At 42.1% G+C, this 26,089-nt stretch overlaps 1 protein-coding gene across 1 annotated transcript in view; it reads left to right on the top strand.

Moving 5' to 3' along the window:
* IQGAP2 (IQ motif containing GTPase activating protein 2) overlaps positions 1–26,089 on the top strand; it is a 291,384-nt gene that overhangs the window by 130,528 nt on the left and 134,767 nt on the right. Inside the window, exons 3-4 of the mRNA XM_082624118.1 lie at positions 17,046–17,202; positions 25,499–25,576. Of these exons, the coding sequence (XP_082480244.1) occupies positions 17,046–17,202; positions 25,499–25,576 (235 nt within the window). The remainder of the gene's footprint in view (positions 1–17,045; positions 17,203–25,498; positions 25,577–26,089) is intronic.

Genomic DNA, 26,089 nt, shown 5'->3' with positions numbered 1-26,089 from the left:
TAATTATACAGGCATATATTACTATACAATTGTTATACAATTTTATAACAAAATTATTTGCACAATTGGCAACATGATTAAATCTTTTTCAGTAATGATGATTTCCTGCAGCCTTTTAATTTTGTTTTAAATAGAAGGAAAATTAGAACCTGGGGTGGAAAAGAATGGCTGTCATATAAAGAAACTACTGTTTTGGAGCGTGGGACATGTCCTGGAGAGGAAATGTCTAGTAGCCTAAAATTGTAGCAGTTTATTCCAATATCTTCAAACTGTGTGACTGGCCCTGCTTGAGGACATCAGGTGCAAAGGTTGAGCCAATCACACTCTGCAGTGGTCTTACTGGTCACAGGGTGGCCACTGGTTTGTCCTGGGCCCCTACGAGTTACTTCCTTTTTTCCCTAGTTCCCTCCCTCCCATGGGCAACCATTCGAATATGTATAAAATGCATCATTTAGGCCTGTATGTAGTCTTGTAATGTATCTCATCTTGTGGGTACCTATTTTTAATAAATGGAAATGCTATGGCTGTCTCCTTCTGTTTGAATTTTTTCCCCTAGGCTCTGAAAGTTCCATCCTTGTTGGTAGATGTGCATCTGGTCTGTTGCTACCTATTCTCGTGTGGCACAACTGAGGTTTGGGAAATAGTTGAATTAATTGTGGTGAATTTTAGCCTGATTTTTCTTTTGTCTTAATTTTTATTACAAAAATTTCAAAAAAAATTAGGGAACCTTAAAATTCCACCAACCTAGTATATCAACTTTTCCAAATTTTTCATATGCAGACATACCTGATATAGTTATAACAAAAAGCACATATTTTTGTATCATTGCTTGATTCACTTTACTACAGCTACATTCCCTCCCTTTTGCTAAGTTGTCATACATTTTACTGGCTACGTGTTTCATCTGTATTATGTACCATAACTTCACAATCTCTTCTGTGAAACAGTGTTTTAATTGTTTATTTTTTAATATCACTGCAGTTAATATCCTCATGCATACAATTGGTCTTTTATTGTTGCTTTAGTTCTCATATATTATTTAGCCATGATAGATGCCCAGTAGGGGATTATGGAGTCAAAGAGAAAACTTGTTCTATGACTTATGATGCAAGTTGCCACATTCTGCCTCTCACTCTATTCCCAGGAATGAATGCAAGTGTCTGTCTTCCATTTACAACATCCTTTTATTTTTAGAGTGTCATACTTAGAGCTGTTGCCATAGGAATTGATTTATCAAGTGCCACAGTGGTCAGAGAAATAAGGAACTCCAGGTTTTCTGACTTGAGAACACGTTGGGGAAAGCACCATCTGCTACCTGTGTAGCGCATCCTTTCTATCCCGCCATCCCTCCTGGCACTGAACACAGCCTTGCTTTGATCATCGGTCCTTCCTCTCTCTGTGGTCGGGATTGTCCATAGCCAGTTGGTGTGAAGCCCTGCTTCAGTATTGCCTGGGAAGTGTGTGAACTGTAAATACAGACACACATAGGAAAAGAGTAGTGCTTGAGATGCTTCTGCTAACTACTCCTCATCCATTTCCACTGAAGGGCTGTGGAAAAGTGACTGGCTGCTTATAAAGATTGTGTACCAGTGAGGAGGAGTGGGAGTGGAGAGGGGGAGGCATTTGCGAGAACATATGTTGGATTCTCTCTTTTTTTTTTTTAATTTTTTTTTGCGGTATGCGGGCCTCTCACTGTTGTGGCCTCTCCCGTTGTGGAGCACAGGCTCCGGACGCGCAGGCTCAGCGGCCATGGCTCACGGGCCTTACCAGGGAAGCCCAGGGGATCATTAAATAATGAACATTTTAGAACACCAAGAGAATTCCATAGCTAAAGCCAGGTCAAATTTCAAAATATAAGACCATAATCGGTCAAAACAGCATCCAGCATGAATTTCCCTCCTTCTCCGATTCCCTTTAAACTACAGGTATCTTGTGCTCAAAGTTAACCCTTTTCTGGCAATGGGGAATAAGACAGAGATATGAAGGCTGGTTCTTCTAGAGACTAAAAGATCAAAAAAGAGTAGCTCTTAGTAGTAGTCGAGTACAGCAGGAGAAGACACAACTGGTAAGTTTAACTGTGAGAAACGTCATTTTAGTACCTTATCAAGAGCCCCTTCCTCCCCTAGCTGTGTCCTCTGCCCAGCCCTTCCTGATTTCTCCCACCCCCACTAGCAGCTGTACCAAGGAAGTGACAAACAGGGACCCACTAGATGCCATCAATCATTGTCACTAAGAGGAGAATGAAAAGAACCCAACATATATAGGGCTTCCCTGGTGGCGCAGTGGTTGAGAGTCCGCCTGCCGATGCAGGGGACGCGGGTTCGTGCCCCGGTCCAGGAAGATCCCACATGCCGCGGAGCAGCTGGGCCCGTGAGCCATGGCCGCTGAGCCTGCGCGTCCGGAGCCTGTGCTCCACAACGGGAGAGGCCACAACAGTGACAGGCCCATGTACCGCACACACACACAAAAAAAAGATCCCCTATTGAATATTTGGTTAAGAAGTAGGAAAAGGCTGTAAAAAGGCAAGGGATGTGGTAAATTAGCTAAGTTTACAGTGATCTTATTAAGCTTGTTGCTTGCATTTTCCTGCCTACGTTGAGGCAAAAAATGTCTAAAAGTGCAAGAACAGTGATTATTTTGTGGTTAGATCATGAGCACAATGCAGCCACACCCAGGAAGGAGAATCTGCTTCATCAAGTCTTCAGTTGTTTGTTAGGCCAAAATTTGTGTGGAAGCCTCCAGTGAGTGTTGATTTGGCAGGAAACTCCTGCCCAGTCCTTCTGGTTCTTTCTTCTTTACTTTGCTCCCAGCTCATGGTTACCTTCCAAAATGGAAGGTGCTTTGCACTGCAAATGACCATGACAGCCTCGTCTGCCCTGTAGCACGTTCTAAGGAAGCCAAGTAGACAGAGTCCAACTTTTGAGTTCAGGTCTCCAAGGCACTTTGGTCCGCTGGTTTTACTGCAGGGTGTTGTATGCCCCAGCGGTCTCCATCCAGCGAACTATGCATCTTACACGTTCATATCAGCACAGCCAGGGTGCTTAGGTGCTTAGGAAAGATGCTCTTTGGAGAACATGTGGTATCGGGTGGATCCTTTGGAACGGTACACTTTAAACTGACGCTCACCTGCCTAACTCCTTTTTCTTCCTTTTGATCAACATTTGTTTTTTGAACACCCATTGCACGCTGGGTACTTTTCTACCAGGTGACTCCACAGATGGTATCTGTTTTAGTTCTCATGACATCTCTGTGAGGTAGCTGGTGTTGTACCTAATCTTTGAAAAGGGGAAACTGTGGCCCAGGGAAATGGTTGCACACTAAGGTAATCACAACTAATAAATTGCAGAACCAAGTTTGAAGCCAGATTTTTGAGAACCCAAAGTCCAGTGCACAGCTGCACCCCATAGACACCTCTGAAAGTGACAGCGGCCTCTTCAGCCATCCCCAAAAAGATGTTCACCTTCATCTTGTGTTATAGCACCTCGCTGTGGGAAAACAGAGTCTATGAAGATCTGAATTGGCCTGTTTTGGTTTTAGAGAAGCCTCCACTGTGAGTTTCCTCTTAAGAAATGAACCTTCCTAGGCAGGTAGCTTAAGCCCTGTTCACTGAGTTCATCTTAGACAATTTGTCAGAGCAGAGAAGAGTGTGGCAGACACGTGTGCTATGGAGGTGACAATCTGGATTGGAATCTCAGCCTACGAGCTGTGTAGCTGTGAGCAAGTTGCTTAACTCTCTGAGCCTCTCTCCTTCCCTGATAAACGGGAATCATACCGATCCCGTCAGGTTAGTGTGAGAATACATTCATGTAAGTGCCAAGTGTCAGCTAAGTGCCGAGCAGCGTGCTAATCACATGGGAGCTGCCGTCCTTTGTGGTTGGCATTATCAGGATTGAGGGTGCTCCATTAGAGTGGAAACCTGGCTTGGGAACATGTATAAATCTTTGTAGAGCCCCTACAAAATACCATTTAAACCCCTAACTTGTGTAAGACAATAATAGAATGTGTGTGTGTGTTGACAGGGGCTGGTGGGGTGGTGGGAGCGGAGGATGGCTTGGATTAGCCACAGGGGGATGTTGAAGACTGCCACGAGGAGAGAAGGCATGTTGGAAGTAGCAAAATGCTGGCTTAGTTGCAGCCCCATGGAAGTGTGCGTGGCAGACAAATAGTGCAGAAGGACAGATGGGAACAGTGACTTGTGTTGGCAGTTGGGCAGAGTGGTCCTAGGATATAGCACTGAGCAGTAAAAGCTATGACGTCTACTTCTCAAGGTGTTTATTATGTGCCAGGCACTGTTGTTGTGCTTTCTTCCGTCAACTCACAACAGCGCTCTGAAGCAGGACTATGACTGTCCCCAGCGTACAGATTAGGAAACTGAGACACAGACAAGTTAAGTCCGTTCCCCAAGGCACACAGCTTGTAAGTGGCAGAGCTTGGGTTCAGTCTCAGGCCTCTGCCTGCAGAGTTTGTGCTTTGAACCATTGCACTATATGCCTCTCAAAAGACAGGCAAGGTCCTTGCTCTTACGGCGCTTACATTCTAAGTAGGTGAGTCTGTCAAACAAATAAATATGATATAATCTGCCAGGTAGTAAGAAATACAATGAAGAGAAATAAAATTGGGTGAGGAGTTTTAGAGGATGACGGGGGTTGATGGTTTAGCTAGTGTATTATTTGTTTGGGCTGCCGTAACAAAATACCACAGACTGAGTAGCTTACACAACAATTTATTTCCTCATGGTTCTGGACGTCCAAGATCAAGGTGTCTGTGGAATTGGTTTCTTCTGAGGCTTCTCTCCTTGACTTGCCAATGGCTGCCTTCTTGCTGTGTCCCCACTGGGTTTCCTTCTGTGTGTGCCCAGCCCTGGTGTCTCTCTTTGTCCTAATCTCCTCTTCTTATACCAGTCATTGGATTAAGTCCTCTCCAAATGGCCTCATTTAAACTTAATCACCTCTTAAAGGCCCCTTCTCTGCATACAGTCACATTCTCTTGTACTGTGTGGGTTAGGACTTCAACATGTGAATTTGGAGGGGACACAGTTCTGACCACAGCATTCTGCCCCCTTTCCCCCCAAATTTCTGTCCTTCTCAGAGACAAAATGCATTCATCTACATCCCAGAAGCCCCCAAATCTTAACCCATTCTAGCATCAACTCTGAGTCCCAAGTCTCACCAAAGTATCTAAATCAGGTGTGGGTGAAACTTGAGACGTAATTCGTCCTGAGGCAAAAATGCCTCTCCGGCTGTGAAGCTATGCAACCCAGAAGTTTTGTGCTTCCAAATTACAAAGGAGGGACAGCCATACAATAGACATTCCCATTCTAAAAGCGAGAAATTCGAAAGAAGAAAGGGGGTGATGGATCCCAAGCGAGTCTAAAAAGTAGCGGGGCAAATTCTGATTTTAAGGCTCCAGAACAATCCGCTTGGTGGTCTGTCCTTTGGGCTCACCAGGCTGGTGACCCTGCCTTCCAGAACCACAGGAACCCAGGAAGAGACAGCCTTGCCCTTTAAGAAGGAGCCAGTCTGGGCCTGTGGTGGGAGTGGCAGCCCTCTCAATCTCTGAATCTCCTTCGGGGTCATTCTTCCCTTATCCTGATGGATAACACAGCCAGAAAGCTCTATTGTCCCATCCCCTAGAATCCCAGAGGTCTGACAGCCTTCCTTCACTGTTGCCCTGTCTTTGTCCTCTTTAGTCTAAATGAGCATAACCCCATCCCTATTCCTGACTTTCACTGAGATGGCTGATTAAATCGATGAGTCACATTCTTTATGCAGTGATTGTCTAGCTACACCCTCTGTGTTCTCTCCACAACATGGTTTCTTATTTTTTGCAGTATTGATAGCCTGTGAATTTTCGAAATCTTCAAGTTCTGGGGTTTTTTTCTGTTTTGGTGGTGGTGGTGTTTGTGTGTGTGTGTGTGTTTTGCTTAAGTTCTTCTTCAATTTCTCTCTCTGCTTTTGTATTTTACTGTCAGCAGCATGGGATGATCTAGGCTGCATCCTTGATTTGTTAATGTTTCATTTATTCATTAATGAGGATTCCTCCTTTACTTTCCAAGCCTTAAAGCCAGGCTGTTAACATGGTTAGAGGTACGTGTAAAAGATAAATATACTTAACATTTTCCTTAAGGGGGAATCTTATTGGTTATGTGTCTCAACCCATATGCTTTAAAAAAAATAAAAAATTAAGAATGCCTTTTTGTCTTTTCCTGCTTCCACCCCTCATGACAAACTACCATTTCCCCGCCTATACCCATACCCCTGTCTTCATCAGTGTTCTTTTAATGTTTGCTACCACAAGACTCCATTTTGGCTCAAGTGCTCGGTGTAATCAGCAAACAGCCTCTTGCTTTCTATACACTGGAAAGAGACAGAAACTTTAGAACACACTGGATTTCATTGTTTTCTATTATTGAAAATACATGTTTATGATAAAAAATTAGGATACAAGAAAAGATGAAGAACCTTACAACCCACAGGGAAAACCACTGTTAATATTTTGCTATATGTTTCCAGTCTGTGTATATTTATTTAAATATATATATAATTTTAGAAATAAAATTATCTTACTATACAATTTTGCATCCTCTACTTTTCTCTTAATTTACCCCCACTATTTTTCCATTTTCTTAAATATTCTATGAAAATATCTCAAGTGGCTATATAATATTCTGTGCAATGGATAAGCATTCTTTTTAGACGCTTACATTGTTTACAGTTTTTGCATTGCACACAAGTCTTGGACCATAGCTGTATTTAGTAATTTATATTCACAAAGTAAAATATCTGGGCTGTATTCTAAGTTTCCTGATGTAGTCTTTCAAGAAGCAGTATAATGAGTTGGTTAATGTGCAGATTTCAGAGTGACATTTGGGTTCAAATTTGGGGGGGCGTTCAAATTCTTTCTACTTATATATGATCTTGGGCAAGATATTTCATCTTTCTTGATATCTGACTCGGTTTTTTTTTAAAGATAATAACTCATTGGGTTATGGGAAGAATAAATAAAACTTTTTAAAGTTCCATTCCCTAAACTAATAGATGTGCAGTAATTATTTATTATTATATCTCCGATCGCTTTCCAGAAAGTTTGTACCAGTAGTTTACAACTGTTCACACATACTGGGGAGAAGATTGTATAGCTGACAACCTACAGGCCGGATTCTAGACACCAGTGGAGGGCATAAAACATTGGAAGATTCCAGGGAGGTGTGACTTATGGCTCCTCTCACGTTCACCCTTGGTCCCTGGATACCAAAGTCTCCACGGCTCTACATTTTCCTGCTTAAACATTTCTTTTAAAGCATATATAATTCTGTAATCCCCACTTAGGTATTGGCTATCCTGAATACCTTTAACTTTTTGTTTTTTCCAGTATATGAGTATTATTCCAGAAAAAGCTTTAAGTCAAAGTACTGTTAAAGCACTATTAAATATTTAACACTTGAACCACTTGAACTAAGGTATCAGCCAAAAACCGTAATACTGAACATATTAGCTGTTGTTTCTCTCTCTCTCCCCTCCCAACCAAAAGATGAAGCTTATGACCAGCCTTTTGCCTAATGTGCAGAGTAATGTTAAAAATAAGTACATGTTGGGGCTTCCCTGGTGGCGCAGTGGTTGAGCGTCTGCTTGCCGATGCAGAGGACACGGGTTCGCGCCCCGGTCCGGGAGGATCCCACATGCCGCGGAATGGCTGGGCTCCTGAGCTATGGCCGCTGAGCCTGCGCGTCCGGAGCCTGTGCTCCGCAACGGGAGAGGCCACAGCAGTGAGAGGCCCGCATACCGCAAAAAAAAAAAAAAAAAAAAAGTACATGTTTTGGGTTTCTTTCTTTTTCTCATTTATGTATGTATGTATGTATTTTTTTGGCTGCATTGGGTCTTCGTTGCTGCGCATGGGTTTTCTCTAGTTGCAGCGAGCACGGGCTTCTCTTCATTGCGGTACGTGGGCTTCTCACTGCGGTGGCTTCTCTTGGGGGGCATGGGCTCTAGGTGCGCGGGCTTCAGTAGTTGTGGCACACAGGCTAAGTAGTTGTGGCTCACGGGCTCTAGAGCGCAGGCTCAGTAGTTGTGGCGCACGGGCTTAGTTGCTCCGCAGCGTGTGGGATCTTCCCGGACCAGGGATGGAACCCTTGTCCCCTGCATTGGCAGGCAGATTCTTAACCACCGCGCCCATGTTTTGGGTTTTAAATTTTTTATTTTATAGGCTTTATTCAATGTCTGCCTATCTAGAAATTTTAATACACGTACATATATATATATTTTTTTTGTATTTGTGTTTCTGTATATGCCAAGCCAGCTGTCTCTCCAGGTATATTCTAATATCAGTATGATACCTCCTAGGTAGATGATTAATTGGTCCAAACCTAAATAGAAGTACAGTAAATATCTGATTGGTGCCGGAGTTAGGAAGAATTATGAAGAGCATATATTTAAGCAACAGTGTAGTCTGTGAAGTAATTAACAAATTTTTTTCAAAATTTCTTTCAAAATAATTTTCAGAAGTTAATCAGACATATCACAGATTGGGCTACAAAGTTTGCAGGCATTCTTATATCCATAAATGCCTCAGGCCATTCCACTTATTTCTATTTTCCTTGTCCTATGTTTAAGAAACATAGAGGAAGAAGGGTTAAAATAATGCATTAAATGTCATTTTCTAAGAAATAACTCACCGAAGAGATTCTTGGAAAAATTTGTTTAAAGAGAAGGGAGGGACTTCCCTGGTGTTGCAGTGGTTAGGAATCCGCCTGCCAATGCAGGGAACACGGGTTCAATCCCTGGTCCGGGAAGATCCCACATGCCATGGAGCAACTAAGCCCATGTGCCACAACTACTGAGCCTGCAAGCCACAGCTACTGAGCCCACGTGCCACACCTACTGAAGCCCGCGCACCTAGAGCCCTTACTCCGCAACAAGAGAAGCCACCACAATGAGAAGCCCGCACACCGCAAAGAGTAGCCCCTGCTCACTGCAACTAGAGAAAGCCTGCACGCAGCAACGAAGACCCAGTGCAGCCAAAAATAAATAAATAAATTTATTTTTAAAAACAGATAGATAGATAGATAGATAAAAGAGAAGGCAACCATGTGAGTGACATCTGGGCACCAGCTATCTGCTAGGTTCCATACTGGTGCTGTTTCATTTAATCCTCCATAACTCCTGAACTAGTGGCATCCTGACATCGGTGAGAATATGAGACTTACTGCTTAGGAAACTGAGGGACTTTGCCTGATTCACCACGTGGAACCAGGTCTGGAAAGTACTTGATGCTCAAAAATATTAATTGGATTAATTAATCTGTCAAGGTTACACATCTGGTGATTAAATAGCACAGATTCAGACTTGGGGACATGCTAATAATAATTGTGGTTAATGTTTGCCAGGCTCTTACTGTGTGCCGGGCACATGCTAAATATATTTTACAGATTCTCATTTACTCCTTAAAAAAGCCCTCCAAGGGTAGATAGTTTAAGTATCTTTATTTTACAGAGAAGTCACTGGTATTATGCTAGAACTAGGATTTGAACTCAGAAAGTGTGAGCCCAAACGCCATGATTTTAGTCACCAAATTGTACTGCTTTTATCAGTTACCTGTCATTTCATCATATGAAATATTACCAAGTGATTTGGGAAAAAGGAGTTCCATGGTCAAAAAAAATTGGGGGGAAACATTGCGTCAAAAAGTAAACTTGGTTCCTGACTTCAGGAATTCTCTGAGCTTTCAGGATGCTAATGCAACTTATGAATCCTCAAGATAAGACATAGAATGCAACATTTTCTAAGTTCATTTGGCCCTCTTTCCCACCAGGACAGTATTAGCATCTCACTGAGCCAGTATTCTGTGGAACACAGTTCGTGAAATGCTTGCCAAACTCGACAGAGGGTTGCTGTATCATCTCCTTCCTAAAGAGGAGAATGAGAAAGAGGTCCTCAAAAGCCTGCTCCGTGCCTGTTAGTCTTGGAGTCATATATTGCTTCTTTTCATGGTATTGTAAGTCTGTGTTTTAAAGAAAATAATTAACATTATTTTAATATTTCACATCATTTTCTCATAGTGAACCAAATAAATTTTATATGAGAGAAGGATGGGGCCCATGGATGCCTGCCTCAGTTGTACAGTGTGTGTTTTTCTACATCCCTGTTCCCCTGAGCTAATTAGGCTGATAGAATTGTGGTGACAGTTTGTTTTTGTTTTTTTAATTGAATATAGTTGATTTACAGTGTTTTAGGTGTATAGCAAAGTGATCCAGTTTTTTAATATGTGTGTGTGTATACTTTTTCAGATTATTTTCCATTATAGATTACAAGATATTGAATGTAGTTCCCCGTTCTATACAATAGGTCCTTGTTGTTTATTTTATGTATAGTAGCATGTATCTATTAATCCCAAATTCCTAATTTATTCCCTCCCCTCCTCGTTGTGACAGTTTTGCCTCAGCCTCCAGTGAATGGAAAGGTTTACCATGAGAACTTAATCTAACCCTGACTTCTGACATTTTACTTCTTATTGGCACAAAAGGTGACCAGTTACACTGTACACATAAAAATATCTGGTCGTTGTTTTTATTCTTTTGTAAAATATTTCATATGCTGATTTTCAAAATGTTTCAGGAGAGAAATTGACCTGTAGTACTTGAAAGTTCACGGATTAGGGCACTACATTAAAACAGGGTTTGTGCAGGAAAAAACACACTTTCTGTTTCTAGGCCAGCAGCTCTACTTTGGGGACATTTATTTCATACAGTGCTGTATGATAGAGACCAAGATTTATAGTTGGAGATTTCCTGAGTAACAACTCAGATAGCAAATGCCTCAGTGAAACAACTTTCTGTGCTCTGCAAAGCAAAAAGTAGCACAATAGAATGGATGGTTTGTCTCCAGATTTCTGTGGGGTGGTATTTTGGGTTTGGGTTTTGTTTTGTTTTGTTTGTTTGTTTTCGGTTCTCTTGCAAGACAAAATGACATTAATTATTTTTCTTTTTGGCTTTAACCTGAAATTGGAAAAATTTTACCCTTCTCTCCCCTTCATCCTTCTCCCAGTATCCTCCCCTGCCACACACCCCTCCTTCTCCCAGTCTCACTTGGAACGGACCTGGTACTTTTCCATACAGAGCTACTTACGAAAACCATCTCAACTCAAAAAACAAAACACAAAAAACAAATTTGAAGACAGTCTGCTTGAATGATAGAAAGAAAATTCCTTTTACCTCCATTTTGTTGTGCCTGATAAGTGATTCAGATTTTCCTTCTGCAGAGAGAAGAGAACACAAGCAATACTAATACAAAAGAGTCCCATTTCCCGCCCCCCAAAAGGAAAATGAGGTTCTGCAACAACCTTGAAGATGCTCATAAGGAATAGCTTCACCTCTGGTTTGGGATGAGATGTTCACATATTGGTGTTGAGGTTCAGTACGAGCAACCAATGGAAGGAACAGGGAAGAAGCAGTAAATGCAAGGGCAGCAGGAGGAGACACAGGCCAATTCTGGTTTTCTGTGGGTTTTCAGGTCAAATTGAAGACAGTCTTTTTAACCAATGGTGCTGAGACAACTGGATGTCCACATTCAAAAGAATGAATTTGAGGACTTCCCTGGTGGCGCAGTGGTTGAGAGTCTGCCTGCCGATGCAGGGGACACGGGTTCGTGCCCAGGTCCGGGAAGATCCCACATGCCGTGGAGCGGCTGGGCCCGTGAGCCATGGCCGCTGAGCCTGCACGTCCGGAGCCTGTGCTTTGCAATGGGAGAGGCCACAACAGTGAAAGGCCCGCATACCGCAATAAATAAACAAACAAACAAACAAACAAAGAATTTGGACCCTTACCTCTCACCAGTACAAAAAATTAACTCAAAATGGATAAAAGATATAATAAATATAAGAGTTAAAACTATGAGGCTCTTAGAAGAAATCATACGTATTTGTGACCTTCAGTTAAGCAGTGGTTTCTTAAATATGACATCAAAGTACAAGCAAAAAAAGAATGGATAGATGGGGGACTTCCCTGGCGATCCAGTGGTTAAGACTTCACCTTCCAATGCAGGGGGTGCAGGTTCAGTTCCTGGTTGGGGAGCTAAGATCCCACATGCCTTGCAACCAAAAAACCAAAACATAAAACAGAAGCAATATTGTAACAAATTCAGTAAAGACTTTAAAAAAAAAAAAGAATAGATAAATGGGACTTCATCAAAATTACAACCTTTTTGTGCTTCAAAAGACACCATCAAGAAAGCAAAAAGACAACCCACAGAATGAAGAAATATTTTCAAATCATGTACCTGATAAGGGATTTGTATACCAAATATATAAAGAACTCTTATAACTCAATTATTTAAAAAAAAAAACCCAGCTAAAACATGGGCAATGGATTTGAAAAGACATTTCTCTAAAGATATGCAAATGGGCAATAAGCACATAAAAAGATACTCAATATCATTAGCCATCAGAGAAATGAAAATCAAAACCATAATGAGACGCCACTTTGCATCTACTTAGGATGGCTATAATCAAAAAGACAGCTGAGTGTTGGCAAGGAGCTGGGGAAATTAGAATCCTCACACAGGGCTGATGGGAATGTAAAATGTTGCAGCTGCTTTGGAAAAGTCTGGAAGTTCCAAAAAAGATTAAACATAGAGTTACCTTATGACCCAGCAATTCTACTCCTAGATATATACACAAGAAAAAACAGAACATATGTCCTTGCAAAAACTTACACACTAATATTTACAGCGGCATTATTCACAGTAGCCAAACAGTGGGAAAAACCCAAATGTCCCTAAACTGATAAATAAAATATGATATATATCTATACAGCAGAATATTATTCAGCAATGAAAAGGAATGCAGCACTAATATATCCTACACAATAGATGAACCTTGAAAACATAGTAAGCGAAAGAAGCTAGTCACAGACGGCCATGTATTTTATGGTTCCATTTATATGAAATGTCCAGAATAAGCAGATCTATAAACAGAATTTATGTATTTATTTTTATTTGTTTATTTTTGGCTGCACTGGGTCTCCGTTTCTGTGCGCGGGCTTTCTCTAGTTGCGATGAGCAGGGGCTACTCTTCCTTGCGCTGTGCGGGCTTCTCATTGCAGTGTCTGCTCTTGTTGCGGAGCACGGGCTCTAGGCATGCGGGCTTCAGTAGTTGCAGCACGCAGGCTCAGTAGCTGTGGCTCACAGGCTCTAGAGCGCAGGCTCAGTAGTTGTGGCGTATGGGCTTAGTTGATCCACAGCATCACAAACCTATTCTCTATATCTATGAGTCTGTTTCTGTTTCGTAGATAAGTTCATTTGTGTCATACTTTAGATTCTACATATAAGTGATATCATATGGTATTTGTCTTTCTCTTTCTGACTTACTTCAATTTAGTAAAAATTATAATCTCTAGGTCCACCCATGTTGCTGCAAATGGCATTATTTCATTATTTTTTATGGCCGAGTAATATTCCATTGTATATATGTACCACATACATGTTCTTTATCTGCTCATCTGTCAATGGACACTTAGGTTGCTTCCATGTCTTGGCTGTTGTAAATAGTGCTGTTATGAACATAGGGGTACATGTGTCTTTTTGAATTAAAGTTTTTTCCGGATATATACCCAGAAGTGGGATTGCTGGATGATATGGCAACTCTATTTTTAGTTTTTTGAGGAACCTCCATACTGTTTTCCATAGGGGCTGCACCAATTTACATTCCCACCCACAGTGTAGGAGGGTTCCTAGAGGAGCTTTTTGATGTCTTTCAATTAGTAGCTCTATGGCCTTGGCTTTTCTGGGCCTCAAATTAGCATCTGCAAGTGATGATCCTAATAGCGCCTTTCCTTATGGGGTGGGCTCGAGGATTAAATGATAATCCCCGTCAAGTATTAAATCCAGGTTCTAGAATAAAATAGTGCTAATAAACACTAGTTACCATTGATGGTAATAGCATTTTCTTTTGACGTTCAAGGTAGTGAAACATTGATGCCTAATGTTGCAAAAATGCTACATTTACAAGTCATTGGCAGTGTCCTAAAAGATGTTATGATTTAACTGTGATGCTTGGAAAACGTTTTTCTTAAGCAGTCAGAATCTTTCATTTAATAACAATCTGTTTGGTACCCACTATCTGTAAATACATTTCCAGGACAAAGGGATTATGAAAAGGAGGAAGAGATGGCTTTTGCCTTTGAGTACTTCATGATGTCATATGCATTAGCAATGGCTACATTTTAAGTAGGCTATAGTTAACCTAAGTTTTTAGAATAGTTAGTGTTTTCAGCCAACAACACATATATTCTAACACAGACAAAAACTAAGGTGATTATCTTTTTAAAAAGTAAGCCCAAGTCTAAAATATTACACTTCAGAGTTGTTTTTATTTTAGCTTCCTGCCCCTTGGTCCCAAATGTCAATTTATCTCCCCCACTCCTACTACAAATTGTCAGTTTACCTCTCTGCCACCCTTCATACATCTACCCCCGATTATGGGATTATTATAAAGCAGTTATATACTGTTGTGTTAAAAACAATTTTGTACGTTTTTTCAAGATAATTATTTGAAAACAGGTTTGTTTTAATGTGAAGTAGCATAATGCTGTAATTTGTAGTTTATTTAGATTAGAAACTTGGTCTAGTGCAGTGGCTTTTAACTTGGCCAGATTTTTATCAAAAAGGCAATGTTGTTATTGATTTCTTACATTTAAAAAAATTCATCAAAGGGGTTTCCCTGGTGGCGCAGTGATTGAGAGTCCACCTGCCGATGTAGGGGACACGGGTTCGTGCCCCGGTCTGGAAGGATCCCACGTGCCGCGGAGTGGAGTGGCTGGGCCCGTGAGCCATGGCCACTGAGCCTGCGCGTTCGGAGCCTGTGCTCGGCAACGGGAGAGGCCACAGCGGTGAGAGGCCCGCGTACAGCAAAAAAAAAAAAAAAATTCATCAAGACTATGGTACTCTTACGTTTTTTGAAGCCCTTGTTGGTTATGTAAAAGCAAACTTGTCATCTCATTTTATCAGTTCCTTGTTCTCCCAGTTTCCCCAGTCCCCCCAGTCCCCCTAGGATGTTAGACCTGGGAGAGACCTTAACATCCCATCCTTCTCATCTCCTGCCCCTTTAGCAGAGGAGAAAAATGCGGCCCAGAGAGGTTAGGGGGCATGCCTGGGGTCACACAGTGGATGTGAAGCTGAGTTCTCCCTCCACACGGGGCCCCTCTCCTGGATGGGATTATTCTCTTTCCTTTGACCCCCTCCTGCACTTTCTAAGCTGTCACCAAGTCTTGTTACCGTTTCCTTGAAATGCCTCTTGTTTTCCTCCCTTCCCATTTCTTCCTGTCTCATCCAGTCCCTCAACTCCTCACAATGGGAAAGGCTGACAGAGCGCTTTATCTTTGGAGCATCCATCATACAAGATTACTTTTCTCTAATTACCAGTGTCAGCCTGTCACTCCTCTGCTGCGAAGCTGCCAAGAGCTCCCTGCTTCCTGTGGCAACAAACGTCATCACTTCTCTTACGCCAGCTCCTTCAGAACCTCACTTCACTATGTGTGCTCAGCTTTATTCCTTTCTTCCCATGAACCCCAAAGGCCCAGAGTCTTCTCTGGGTTTGCTCCGTGAATCAGCCATGTTTCCTTTATGGCTTTAGTATGTCCTGTTCCCCAGCTCCTAAGCGCTTCCCCTGCCTTTCCAAATACTCCCCTTTTCTAGGCCAAATCCAGATCCCACCACCTTCTCATTGTTTTCTCTATTACTCCAGTGATAATCCAGTGATCCCCTTTATTCCCCAACTTTTTCTTCTTATGCACTAACATGTAGCATTGGGCAGCATCGCCTCTCTTACATGGCTCTCTGGTTTTTCCCCACAATTGTGTTGCCTTCTCAATTATGTTTAATGCTCTTTGAAGGCAGGGCTTATGTTTATGTTTTTCTTATATACTCCACGTTTTACATTGCCTGAATAAGTGGTCAGTAAATACTCCTTGCTTATTAGGGACTCTTTGAGCTTTTAAAAGATGTTGGCCAGAGCTGCAAGCAGTTGAGACGTTTTACAGTGTTCACTGCTTGGATCAGGATCAGTTGTTAATACTGCAGAACAGCCCTCTCCCAACTGCCAAGTGTTGATGGGATCGGCGCTGTTGCTGTTAATGATCTTCTGCTGGGACTGGTTATATAGGTGTGGAGCTCACACTCATAGTTGGTGATTGGGCGGTGGGTTCGTGGCAGGGAGGTGAGAGCTTGCACCCCTGCCTCTTGGGTCTTACAGTAGGGAAGGGTTCTTCAAGAATGGATAAGGAAGCACATTATTCTCTGAGCTCCACAGATTCTCAGCACACCAGTGTGAAATGGGAACTGGCCTGGCTCTCCTCCCACTGTGTGTTTTTGAGCCAGTAATGACCTTGGTGCTCTCTTTTCTACAATACTGGCACAGTGTCCTAAGATTTAATCTCATCTTTTTCAGAATCCAGTAAATAGCTTCCCCCAAAAAGGTAAGCATGCTGTAATAAGTTCCTGGTATTGGAAAAAGGAATGTGTCTTATTTAAAGAAGACAGCGTCTGCTTTCCGAATTTCACTGTCCCTTTTCCATGCCTCCTACCTTTCCTGGTAGTCATTTCCAGACTGAGGCAACTGCAAATTTTACTGCACCTGGGACTACACTCTCGCCACAGCATAACCCCTACAAGAATGTCCTCCACTAAGGGCTCATAAACTTGGAACTGTTTTTTTCTGTAATGTCAGCAAGACTCATTCCACCCATACAAATATGGTTTGGCCTTTTTCCTCTTTGGCACAAAAGAGAATTGGCAGAGACTCTGATAAAAGTGAAGTTGACAAGCTCTGGCTTGGAAGTGAGTTCAGTGCCTCTGGGCTTGTCATCCCCCTTGTTCTTGTGTGTTCTGAATTCTTGTCCCACCCAGAAAGTTCTCTCTTCCCATCTGTGATACCTAAAGATGTTTCACATCCTGCTCCTTTTGTTAATGTCTCCATCACAGGTAGTAAGATACTGCATCTCTTCAGTTACAGAAAGTTACTGAACTGGAGTCACCTTAAGGTTTTTTTAATCCCTTTAGGTGGATGGAAGTCTGCTTAGTTGAAGAATTGCCACCAACCACTGAACTGGAAGAAGGGCTCCGGAACGGAGTTTACCTTGCAAAGTTAGCCAAGTTCTTTGCCCCCAAAATGGTATCGGACAAAAAGATCTATGATGTGGAACAAACACGTTATAAGGTAACTGAGATCTAATTGGTTCTGGCCTCCAGCTCAAAGTGAAAGTTCAGTCTTTCCCTTCCTTTCCTTTCTTTCAGTGTTTCTATAAGGATTTTGTGGGAGATGGGGTGTGGGGAAAGGGGATGTCCTTGGTCTTTTAAGCCTGTAAATAATCATTCCTGAGGCAACAGCAATTTTAAAAGCAAAGCATTTTTCTATTTCTTGTCTGAGGCCGAGAGACCTCTGATTTGTGGGGCTTCCCAGCTCCCACCCCCGTTGTGCCTTCATGGAGGTCATTTTATTAGTGCCAGTAACTGTAAGAGTGGGGGCGCCTCTACCCCTCCTTTTTTCACCATCAACACAGTTTATTACTCCCCTTGTTCTCATCAAGGAATAGAGTACCCAACTGGGACTTGAACTTGTGGCCCTACAGAGTTAGGCCCAAAGTGATTTAAAAAAAAATGCTGATATTGAATAGTCAGGAACTCCTTTCCCTTTGGTGTTTAAAACAAATTAAGACTACCCTTTTTGTATGCAACTAGTTTTAAGAATTAGTTCATGGCTAATTTGGGAGGGCATATGGGTGAGAAAACCAAACCAAAATAAATGCCAATCTTGTATTAATAAAAAAAAATTCTGATATTTTACAGACACATGTTTAAGTACTTTCAGATAAAGTGATACATCTATGATTTGCTTCAAAATAACTGGGAGGAGGGTGGACAGATGATTCAAGACTGGCCATGAGTTCATAGTTGTTGAGATTAGATGAGGCATGCAAATGAGTTCATTATACTATTCTGTCCAATTTTTATGTTTGAAATTTTCCATTAAAAAGTAAAGGAGGGAAAAGTAAACACCAGCCTGAAAGACCCCTTCATTATATGTGTCTTCAAAAGGGAATTTTAAAATTTGTGCTGTTGGGGCTTCCCTGATGGCGCAGTGGTTGGGAGTCCGCCTGCCGATGCAGGGGACACGAGTTCGTGCCCCGGTCCGGGAAGATCCCTCATGCCGCAGAGTGGCTGGGCCCGTGAGCCATGGCCGCTGAGCCTGCGCGTCCCGAGCCTGTGCTCCGCAACGGGAGAGGCCACAACAGTGAGAGGCCTGCGTACCGCAAAAAATATATATATATATATATTTGCTGTTCCCTCCTGGAACATGTGATCCGTTCTCCACTTCGGGTCAGGGTTTCTAAAGCCTCTTTGAAACTTGATCCTTTATTTTCTTAATATATTGTATTTGGTTTTTTATATCAGTATTTTTTATCTGCAGGTTTTCAAGTATCCTTAAAAGTTATTTCTCTTAAAATTTCAAGGGTAACATTAAGTAGAGTTGAAAATGGAATGATTTTCCATCTATTGCATGTCACACTACCCTTCAGTTGTTACTGAGACAAAATTTATTTCTAAAATGTGTATATTGAATTCAGAGCAAATGTTTGAGTAATGGTTTATGCTAACAGTAGACAAGATGAATTGACATCTTTTTTGACAACTCTCTTTTCATCATCTAGCCTAAAAGGGAATTGAGCAAAATTTCTACCTTGAATAACATTATGAATAAAAGTGTTTGCATATCTTAAAATAAGTTTGAGTTTATTAAGTCATGTGTTTATTAACTCTAGATGTTTCTCCCTAGTGTAAGTTTTTGGCCTTTTGTAAGATTTAAGTGAAACAAATGACTTAGCCGGCCAAAATTAAAGTTGTTTTTTTTTTTTTGAGGAATACTTTAAAAGTTCAGAAAAGCACAGTAAAAAATAATTTGTATCCCCCTTGTCACAAAATAAATGAACATTTATCCACATTTTAGAGCACGATTTTTGTTTTATTTTCATTACTGTAATGGTAGTTACCAAGATAATAATAGCCATGTAGATTTTTTTTTTTTTTGCGGTACGCGGGCCTCTCTCTGCTGTGGCCTCTCCCGTTGCAGACCACAGGCTCCGGACGCGCAGGCTCAGCGGAGATGGCTCACGGGCCCAGCCCCTCTGCGGCATGTGGGATCTTCCCGGACTGGGGCACGAACCCATGTCCCCTGCATCGGCAGGCGGACTCTCAACCACTGCACCACCAGGGAAGCCCCAGCCATGTAGATTTGATGATAGAGTTAAAGTGTAGTTGGCACCAGGCCTCCCTGGAAAGGGATCGTGGGTATTTTGTTTTGATGTGTGGATAGTGAGAATCAGGCCAGAAAGACAGACCTTTAGTGAAGGTGAGACTCAGAGCAGCGGGTGGGCTGATTCTTCCCTCTCCTGGCACATTATACACCTTGAATATAGGTGTCTCTTCCCAGTTCAGCTGTGGACCCCCTCATGGCAACTTAAACAGGTACTGTTTCCTCCTGGCATCAGAGATCCTATTACTTGAATCAGTAGCAGCTTCTCTTTGGGATGGGGATGGGGAAGTGATTCCAATTTCTTGTTAAAAAATAAAATACCTGTGGCGCCTAAGCAGATGATGACATCCCTGAGCAAAACATCGTGACAGAGGGAAGTGTTCTATGTTGCTGTCGCCCGTGCCGTCAGGCTCCCACTGGGGTGCACAGAAGAAAGGATGCTAGGAGAGGCATGGAAAGAAGGGAGGTGGTAGATGGAGGGTGGTAGATGCCAGCTGTGATGTGGGAGAAACATGGGACAAATGGAAACTACCCCTCTGTTAATTCACTGGAGAAAAGAGGCTTTTCTAAAAAAAAAAAAAAAAAAAAAAAAAAAAAAGAGGCCTTTTTTTTTTCTCCTTTTATTAAATCCTTGAAAGTGTCCTTGAATGGAAATTGTCAGTGATTTGCCATGTAATCATAAGTTTTTATTTTAAGGCCATTTCATTTCTTCTACAGAAATGAAAAGGGACCAGTATTAGTGGGCAGGAGACTTAGCTTCCCGTTCATGTGTTCTTCAGGTCTAAAGCCTGTCACATGGTCCTTTCTAAGGAGCACTAAATCACGGGACTGCGGCAGAGACTTTGAAACACAAGGGAACACTTGCTAACCTAGGCCCGTCTCTTGATGTACCATCTGGAAACCATGAGTTCAGTGAGCCTGGGTGCTCACTGAAGGGTCTGCCTGGACTGCAGCCATAAAATATGACCCACCTGTTGGGCAGGGTGTCCCCGAGGCAGAAGCTCTGTCCCAAATCTCAAGGCCTCAGCTGTGGCACTGATGATGGCTTTGAGCTAAGTAGACGGGAGCTTTCATGCTGCCCCATCCTGTTTGTCTGCCAGCTTATGTACAGCCTTGGCCCTTCATTAACTTAGGTTTAGAAAGATATGCTAGGTATTAGCGTTAAACCTTCCAATGATGAGTATTGTTTCCCTGACCATTCCCACCACCCCCCTTCCAGGTCTGAGTTGCATGATCATGCCATGCACACAGGGACACACCACGGTGTACTGTAATGATTATTTTGTCATGAAGGCACGAACTGTGTGTGTCTCTGTCATATCCTCAGTGAACGGTGCAGGTTCTGGCCCATAGGCTGTGCTAGGGAACTAGCTGTTGGGTGAAGGAACGAATGGCAGTAGTTCGTAGTAAGCCAAAGTGCCCTGTTTCTTGTCTTCTATGCTTTATTCAATACTTCATTCAATATTTACTGAAACTCTTCCTCTAAGTGTGATGCTCAAACTTCCTGTGGGACCCCCTGATGGGTGTGTGTAAAAATGTCAACTTTGGGGCCCCATCCCAGACTACTGAGTCAGGCAGAATCTTAGCCAGGGACCCAGGAAGCTGCATTCTTAATAATCACCCCAGGGCTTCCCTGGTGGCGCAGTGGTTGAGAGTCCACCTGCCGATGCAGGGGACACGGGTTCGTGCCCCGGTCCGGGAGGATCCTACGTGCCACGGAGCGGCTGGGCCCGTGAGCCATGGCCGCTGAGCCTGCGCGTCCGGAGCCTGTGCTCCGCAACGGGAGAGGCCACAATAGTGAGAGGCCCACGTACCACACACACACACAAAAAAATCACCCCAGGCAGTTTTTTCCTTATAGTCTACAAAGGTTTGAGAACCACTGCTCTAATAGGCAGACACACATTAATATAATACATTTTAATAAAGTTATACAGAAAGCAGGTAAAATTGTCCTAAGATAGAAATACATAAAGGATAGAACTCAATTATCCATACAGTACTTATTAGTACCTACCATGTGGCAGCCACTGTTCCAGGCACCAAAGGCAGAGTGGGCAGCAGGAGAGACATGATTTCATGGTCAGTTGGAGAGACAGACTGTGAGTAAAATAGACAGTTGTGAATTGTGATAAGTGTATGAAGGAAGAAATGAAAGCCAGAATTATTTACAGATAGCCATGGGCTTCTCTGAGGAGACATTTACTCTGAGGCTGGAAGAATGAGAGGAAACTCGTCCGTGTGGAGAGTTAAGGGTAGGGAATGGGGAGGATGGTCCAGAGAGAAGGGACCCATTTGTGAGAAGTTCAAGGAAGAAAAGAGCTTGGCCAAGTTGAGTAGCTGAAAGTTTACAGCGAGGGACAGTGGTAAGAAATGAGACCCGGAGGGAAGCAGAGACAGATTACTCAGTGACACATGGAGGACCTAAGTACAATGAGTGACTTCATCCTAAGTACGGGGGAAGCTGTTTCAGTGTTGGCAGAGACATCATGGTACAGTATGTGCTTTAGAAAGATTTCTCTGCTGCTATGTGGAGAACACATTGGAGGGAGGGTGGACGTGCAGGCAGAGTGCATGAGGGGATTACTCAGTCGAGGTGACAGGTGACAGTGGCCTGCAGAGACAAGACGTGAGTGGATTCAAGAGGGAAAACAAAGGGTGAATCCTGGAAAGGGGCTGGAAATGGGTGGAGGGCAGTGAAGAGAAGACAGCTGGGTAGATGGTAGGAGCCAACCAAGAATAGTGTGGTCAGTTCTAAAGGGGGTTGGGCTGGTAAAGAAGCCAGGAAGGTTTCCATGGTGGGGCTTGAAGGATGAATGTTCCCAAGCCAACTAGGATGACCAAGAGAAAGAGGAGGAGGAGGTAGGAGGGGCATTCCTTGGAGAGGATTCAGTCTGATAAGGCTCAAAGCCAAAGAACACTAGTACTCTGGACAGTGCATTGACAGTTGCAGACGTACAATAAACGCACATTGAACATTTAGGTGGGCCTTAGATAGGGAAAGCATATACATAGTGGTCAGTAGTATGAGCTGTAGAACCCAAACACCTCAGCATCTGGCTTCGCCAGTAACTTTGCCTCTGTGAGCTTCAGTTTCCTCCAATGTAAAGTGGGAAATTAGTAACAATATCAACCTTGTTGAGAAATTGTGAAGAACAAATGTGATCTATACAAGGCGCTTGGCCCAGTGCCTGCCTGACAGAGGTAAGCACACTGTGTTACAGGTGTTTGTTCTGAGGCTCCGTGAGCAGTAAATTGACCAGAATATTTGGACTTGAAGTCAGGGAATTCTGCAAGCTAGTCTTGACCCAGAGCTCAACAAGTTAGGTCAACTCGAGTGTCTTAAATACTTAGGGCATCAGTTGCCTCATCTATAAAATGAGCAAATTAGAATAATTACTGGTTGTAAACTACCTCATAGTTCTAAAATGCTTTGATCCTAATATGTAAGAAGTTATCATCCAAAGAAGACTTACATAATACCTCATCTATTCAATTTAAACTGCAGTAATCTTTTTTGCCGGTACTGTAGTAGCTCAGCAGTAGAAAATCAGCATATACTCTCTAGTCTAATACATGAAAGAAATTAGGTAGATGTACAGTAACAGCCCTTGGCCAAGTTATGACTATAGACATACCACCTAGCCTAATATATTAATATTAGTATAGGACTGGTGAAAAAATAGACAAGCTGTAAATGGTTATAGTGGACTAAGATTATTTTGAGCCTGTTTGGAAGATTGTTTTTGTTTTAATTGAAGTAAACCTGGTAGATTGAAGATGTTAATGCAGTTCGCTCACTGAAGCTTACTTCTTAAATATGCAGGCATGGACCATAAGGTTCTGAAGTCAGCATTCCTCAGGTGTTTAAAGCGGACGAAGGATTTAAAATCTATCACTCGTTTACCGTAGAAATATGACTCTGATAACCACCCTTTCCTTCAGTGCCTCTTACATGAAGCGCTAAACCTTTTTCTGACCTTACAGGTGAATAAAAGTTTCAAGCCCACTCTTACAATTACAGTAACTAACATTTATTGCATTTTAGGTGTACTTTGCAACTAAGTGTTAATATGTGTAAATCTCATTAAATCCTCAACCCAAAGAAGCATACTATTCCCTTTTGTAGCTGAGGAACCAAGGTTCAAAGAGATTTGTAACTTTCCTGAGGTTACCTAGCTAATGAAACCACTAAACGGATGGGATGTTTTTGTTATATAATTTGGATTGTTGAAGGCTATCAGCCAAAGACTCTCAGAAACCAACACAAAATTATATTTATTTAAATATGATGTGCCAAGAAAAAATGCATACCCACGGAGCTATAAGGAAGAGAAAATAGGAGCTTAGTGGAGATTTGAGCTTGTACTGAGTGATTCTAATAAGGATTTAGGGAAGCAAGGATCGTTGCAGTGTCGTCAGGAAGCGCGATCGGTTTGGTGTCTTGGTAATTTTTATCTAGGAGGTGAGAATATTGAATAGGGACCAGATTGTCATCAGTCAAGAAATAATCCGCCCGTCTTAGTTGGAAGAGGGTAATGCTTAGTTACTTTGTGGTGTTGAGGTCCTCTGCCCTGACGTGATTGAGGATTATCTCCACTTTGTCCCTCCACGGTTGCAGAGTGGCCGTGTCTGAGGTCGCAGAGTGGCCGTGTCTGAGAAGTGTTTGTATTCTGCAAAAGTTGATGCGTAGTTACCCTCAGACACTACCACCTGGCTGTTAACTGTCCGGGTGCTTTCTCTCTCTCTATTCTTTTCCATCCTTCCTCTCTTTCCATACACTTCCCCCTCCCTCGAGTTATTTCATAGTAATTAACTAATCTCTTCCCTGTGAAGAATAATCCCCTGGTCATTATGTCCTGCCCTCTTCCCTGGGGAGTGTTAGCACAGGAAAGCTTTTAAGATCCACAGAGACCTAGTGTTGAATCCCAGCTCAGCCCCTTAACAGCTGTTTGACTTTAGGCAAGTCACTTCATCTTTTTGGCCTAGATTTCCTCATCTCTAAAAAAATGAGAATGATAACTACCTTGCAGGGTGTTTTGAAAATCAGAGATAATTTATGTAAAGTGCTTGACACACACTGTCCAATCTTAATAAATAGTGGCCACTGTCAAAAGCACGTAAATATTTGTCAAATGTTAATTAGCTTATACTTCATAATTCCTTACAGCAACAAAAATACTTTCTGTTAAATCAACTATTAGATTGTAAAAGGTCACGAAAGATGACCCTTTTTCCCTTCACAAAAGAGAAGAGCTAGACTTTCTGAATGAGATGATCTACCACTGGGTGTTAGTTATGATGAAACTTGCTGTCGTTACTTCTTATTTTATTTGAAATGAAAATAAAATACATAACATTACGGTACACATTTAACTAATGAAATATATAAGATCATTTTAAAGCTCACAGTGGTTCATTGCCTGATTAAACTTCATGAGATGGCAACAAGAATACTTTATTTATGCAGAAAATAATGGCTGGCTGATCAGGACTGTTAGGAATGGAAAACATAGCCTATTTTTATTATATGAGTAGAAAAAGGTCTTGTAAAATATTTCCAGTGAAAGTTGATTTCTTGTACAAGGCCAAGATTAGAATTAGATTATAGAAGGAATAAATACTAAAATTAGCTCTGAATCGTGGAGTGCTTTTTGTTTTCATCTTTGCATTTTTCTACATTTTTCAGGCTTTTTACACAAATCGTACTACATTCATGATCAGAAAAAATGGTTTGGCAGAGCCAGAAACCACCAAAAAAAGGCATTTAGTCTTCTAAAAATCCTTTTTTTCCTGAAGTTACAGTCCTCTCAGCTATGGTTGCCACAGTCTTGACATGGTGTGTGTGTGTGTGTGCACACGTGTGCACATGCTCATGTATGTGCACATGTGTCTCATTAAACATCCTAAGGCATGCTAGACAGAAAATGGTCTTTGAGATTCTAGTTCAGAATTACCTCAAACGTGTGCATTCTGGGAACTGGGACGGTCCATCCCAAATGGTTGGAGTGTTGCTGAGATAGTGTCATCTCCTTTATTGGATCTCTGGTTGTTTTATGTGAGTGTTCATAACACGATTCTAGGAGAAAGACAATTGAAAGCATCCTGCTAATGAAAAAAGTTATTACTTTTTTGACTCACTGTTTGTGCGTTCCCTTCTTTCCACTCCCCCTCCCCCAACCATCACCCATCCTCACATTAGAAGTCGGGCCTTCATTTTCGACACACGGATAACACCGTCCAGTGGTTAAGAGCAATGGAGTCTATTGGTCTACCCAAGGTAAGCCTGAACTGGGAAGACAAAAGGGGTAATGCAAACACCTCACTGTGGAAAGGAATTTAGCAGACTGGGGTACGTTAATGCAGCAAATGTCCTATTGCTTCAGAAATGAGAAATGTGAGAACTAACAGAAATATGGAAAGGCCTATAAAAAGTAACATATGGCAAGAACTCAGATTGAGAGCAGCCAGGTGAACGTGTGTATAAATTAAACAAGGTATAAAGCAGAAACGGACACACCATTGTAAAGCAATTATACTCTAATAAAGATGTTAAAAAAGAGAAAAAACCCACTTAATATAAAAATAAATAAATTAATTAATTAAAAAAATAAATTAAACAAGGTCAGAGCAGGCTTTGGCTGGTAGATAGTTGATTTAGAAGAGCCACCTTGGGGCTTCCCTGGTGGTGCAGTGGTTGAGAGTCCTCCTGCCGATGCAGGGGACACAGATTCGTGCCCCGGTCCGGGAGGATCCCACATGCCGCGGAGCGGCTGGGCCCGTGAGCCATGGC

The sequence above is a fragment of the Mesoplodon mirus genome (assembly GCF_964341445.2).
Source record: "Mesoplodon mirus genome assembly, chromosome: 5".
Lineage (NCBI taxonomy): Eukaryota > Metazoa > Chordata > Mammalia > Artiodactyla > Ziphiidae > Mesoplodon > Mesoplodon mirus.
This window is presented reverse-complemented; position numbering and strand designations above follow the sequence as displayed.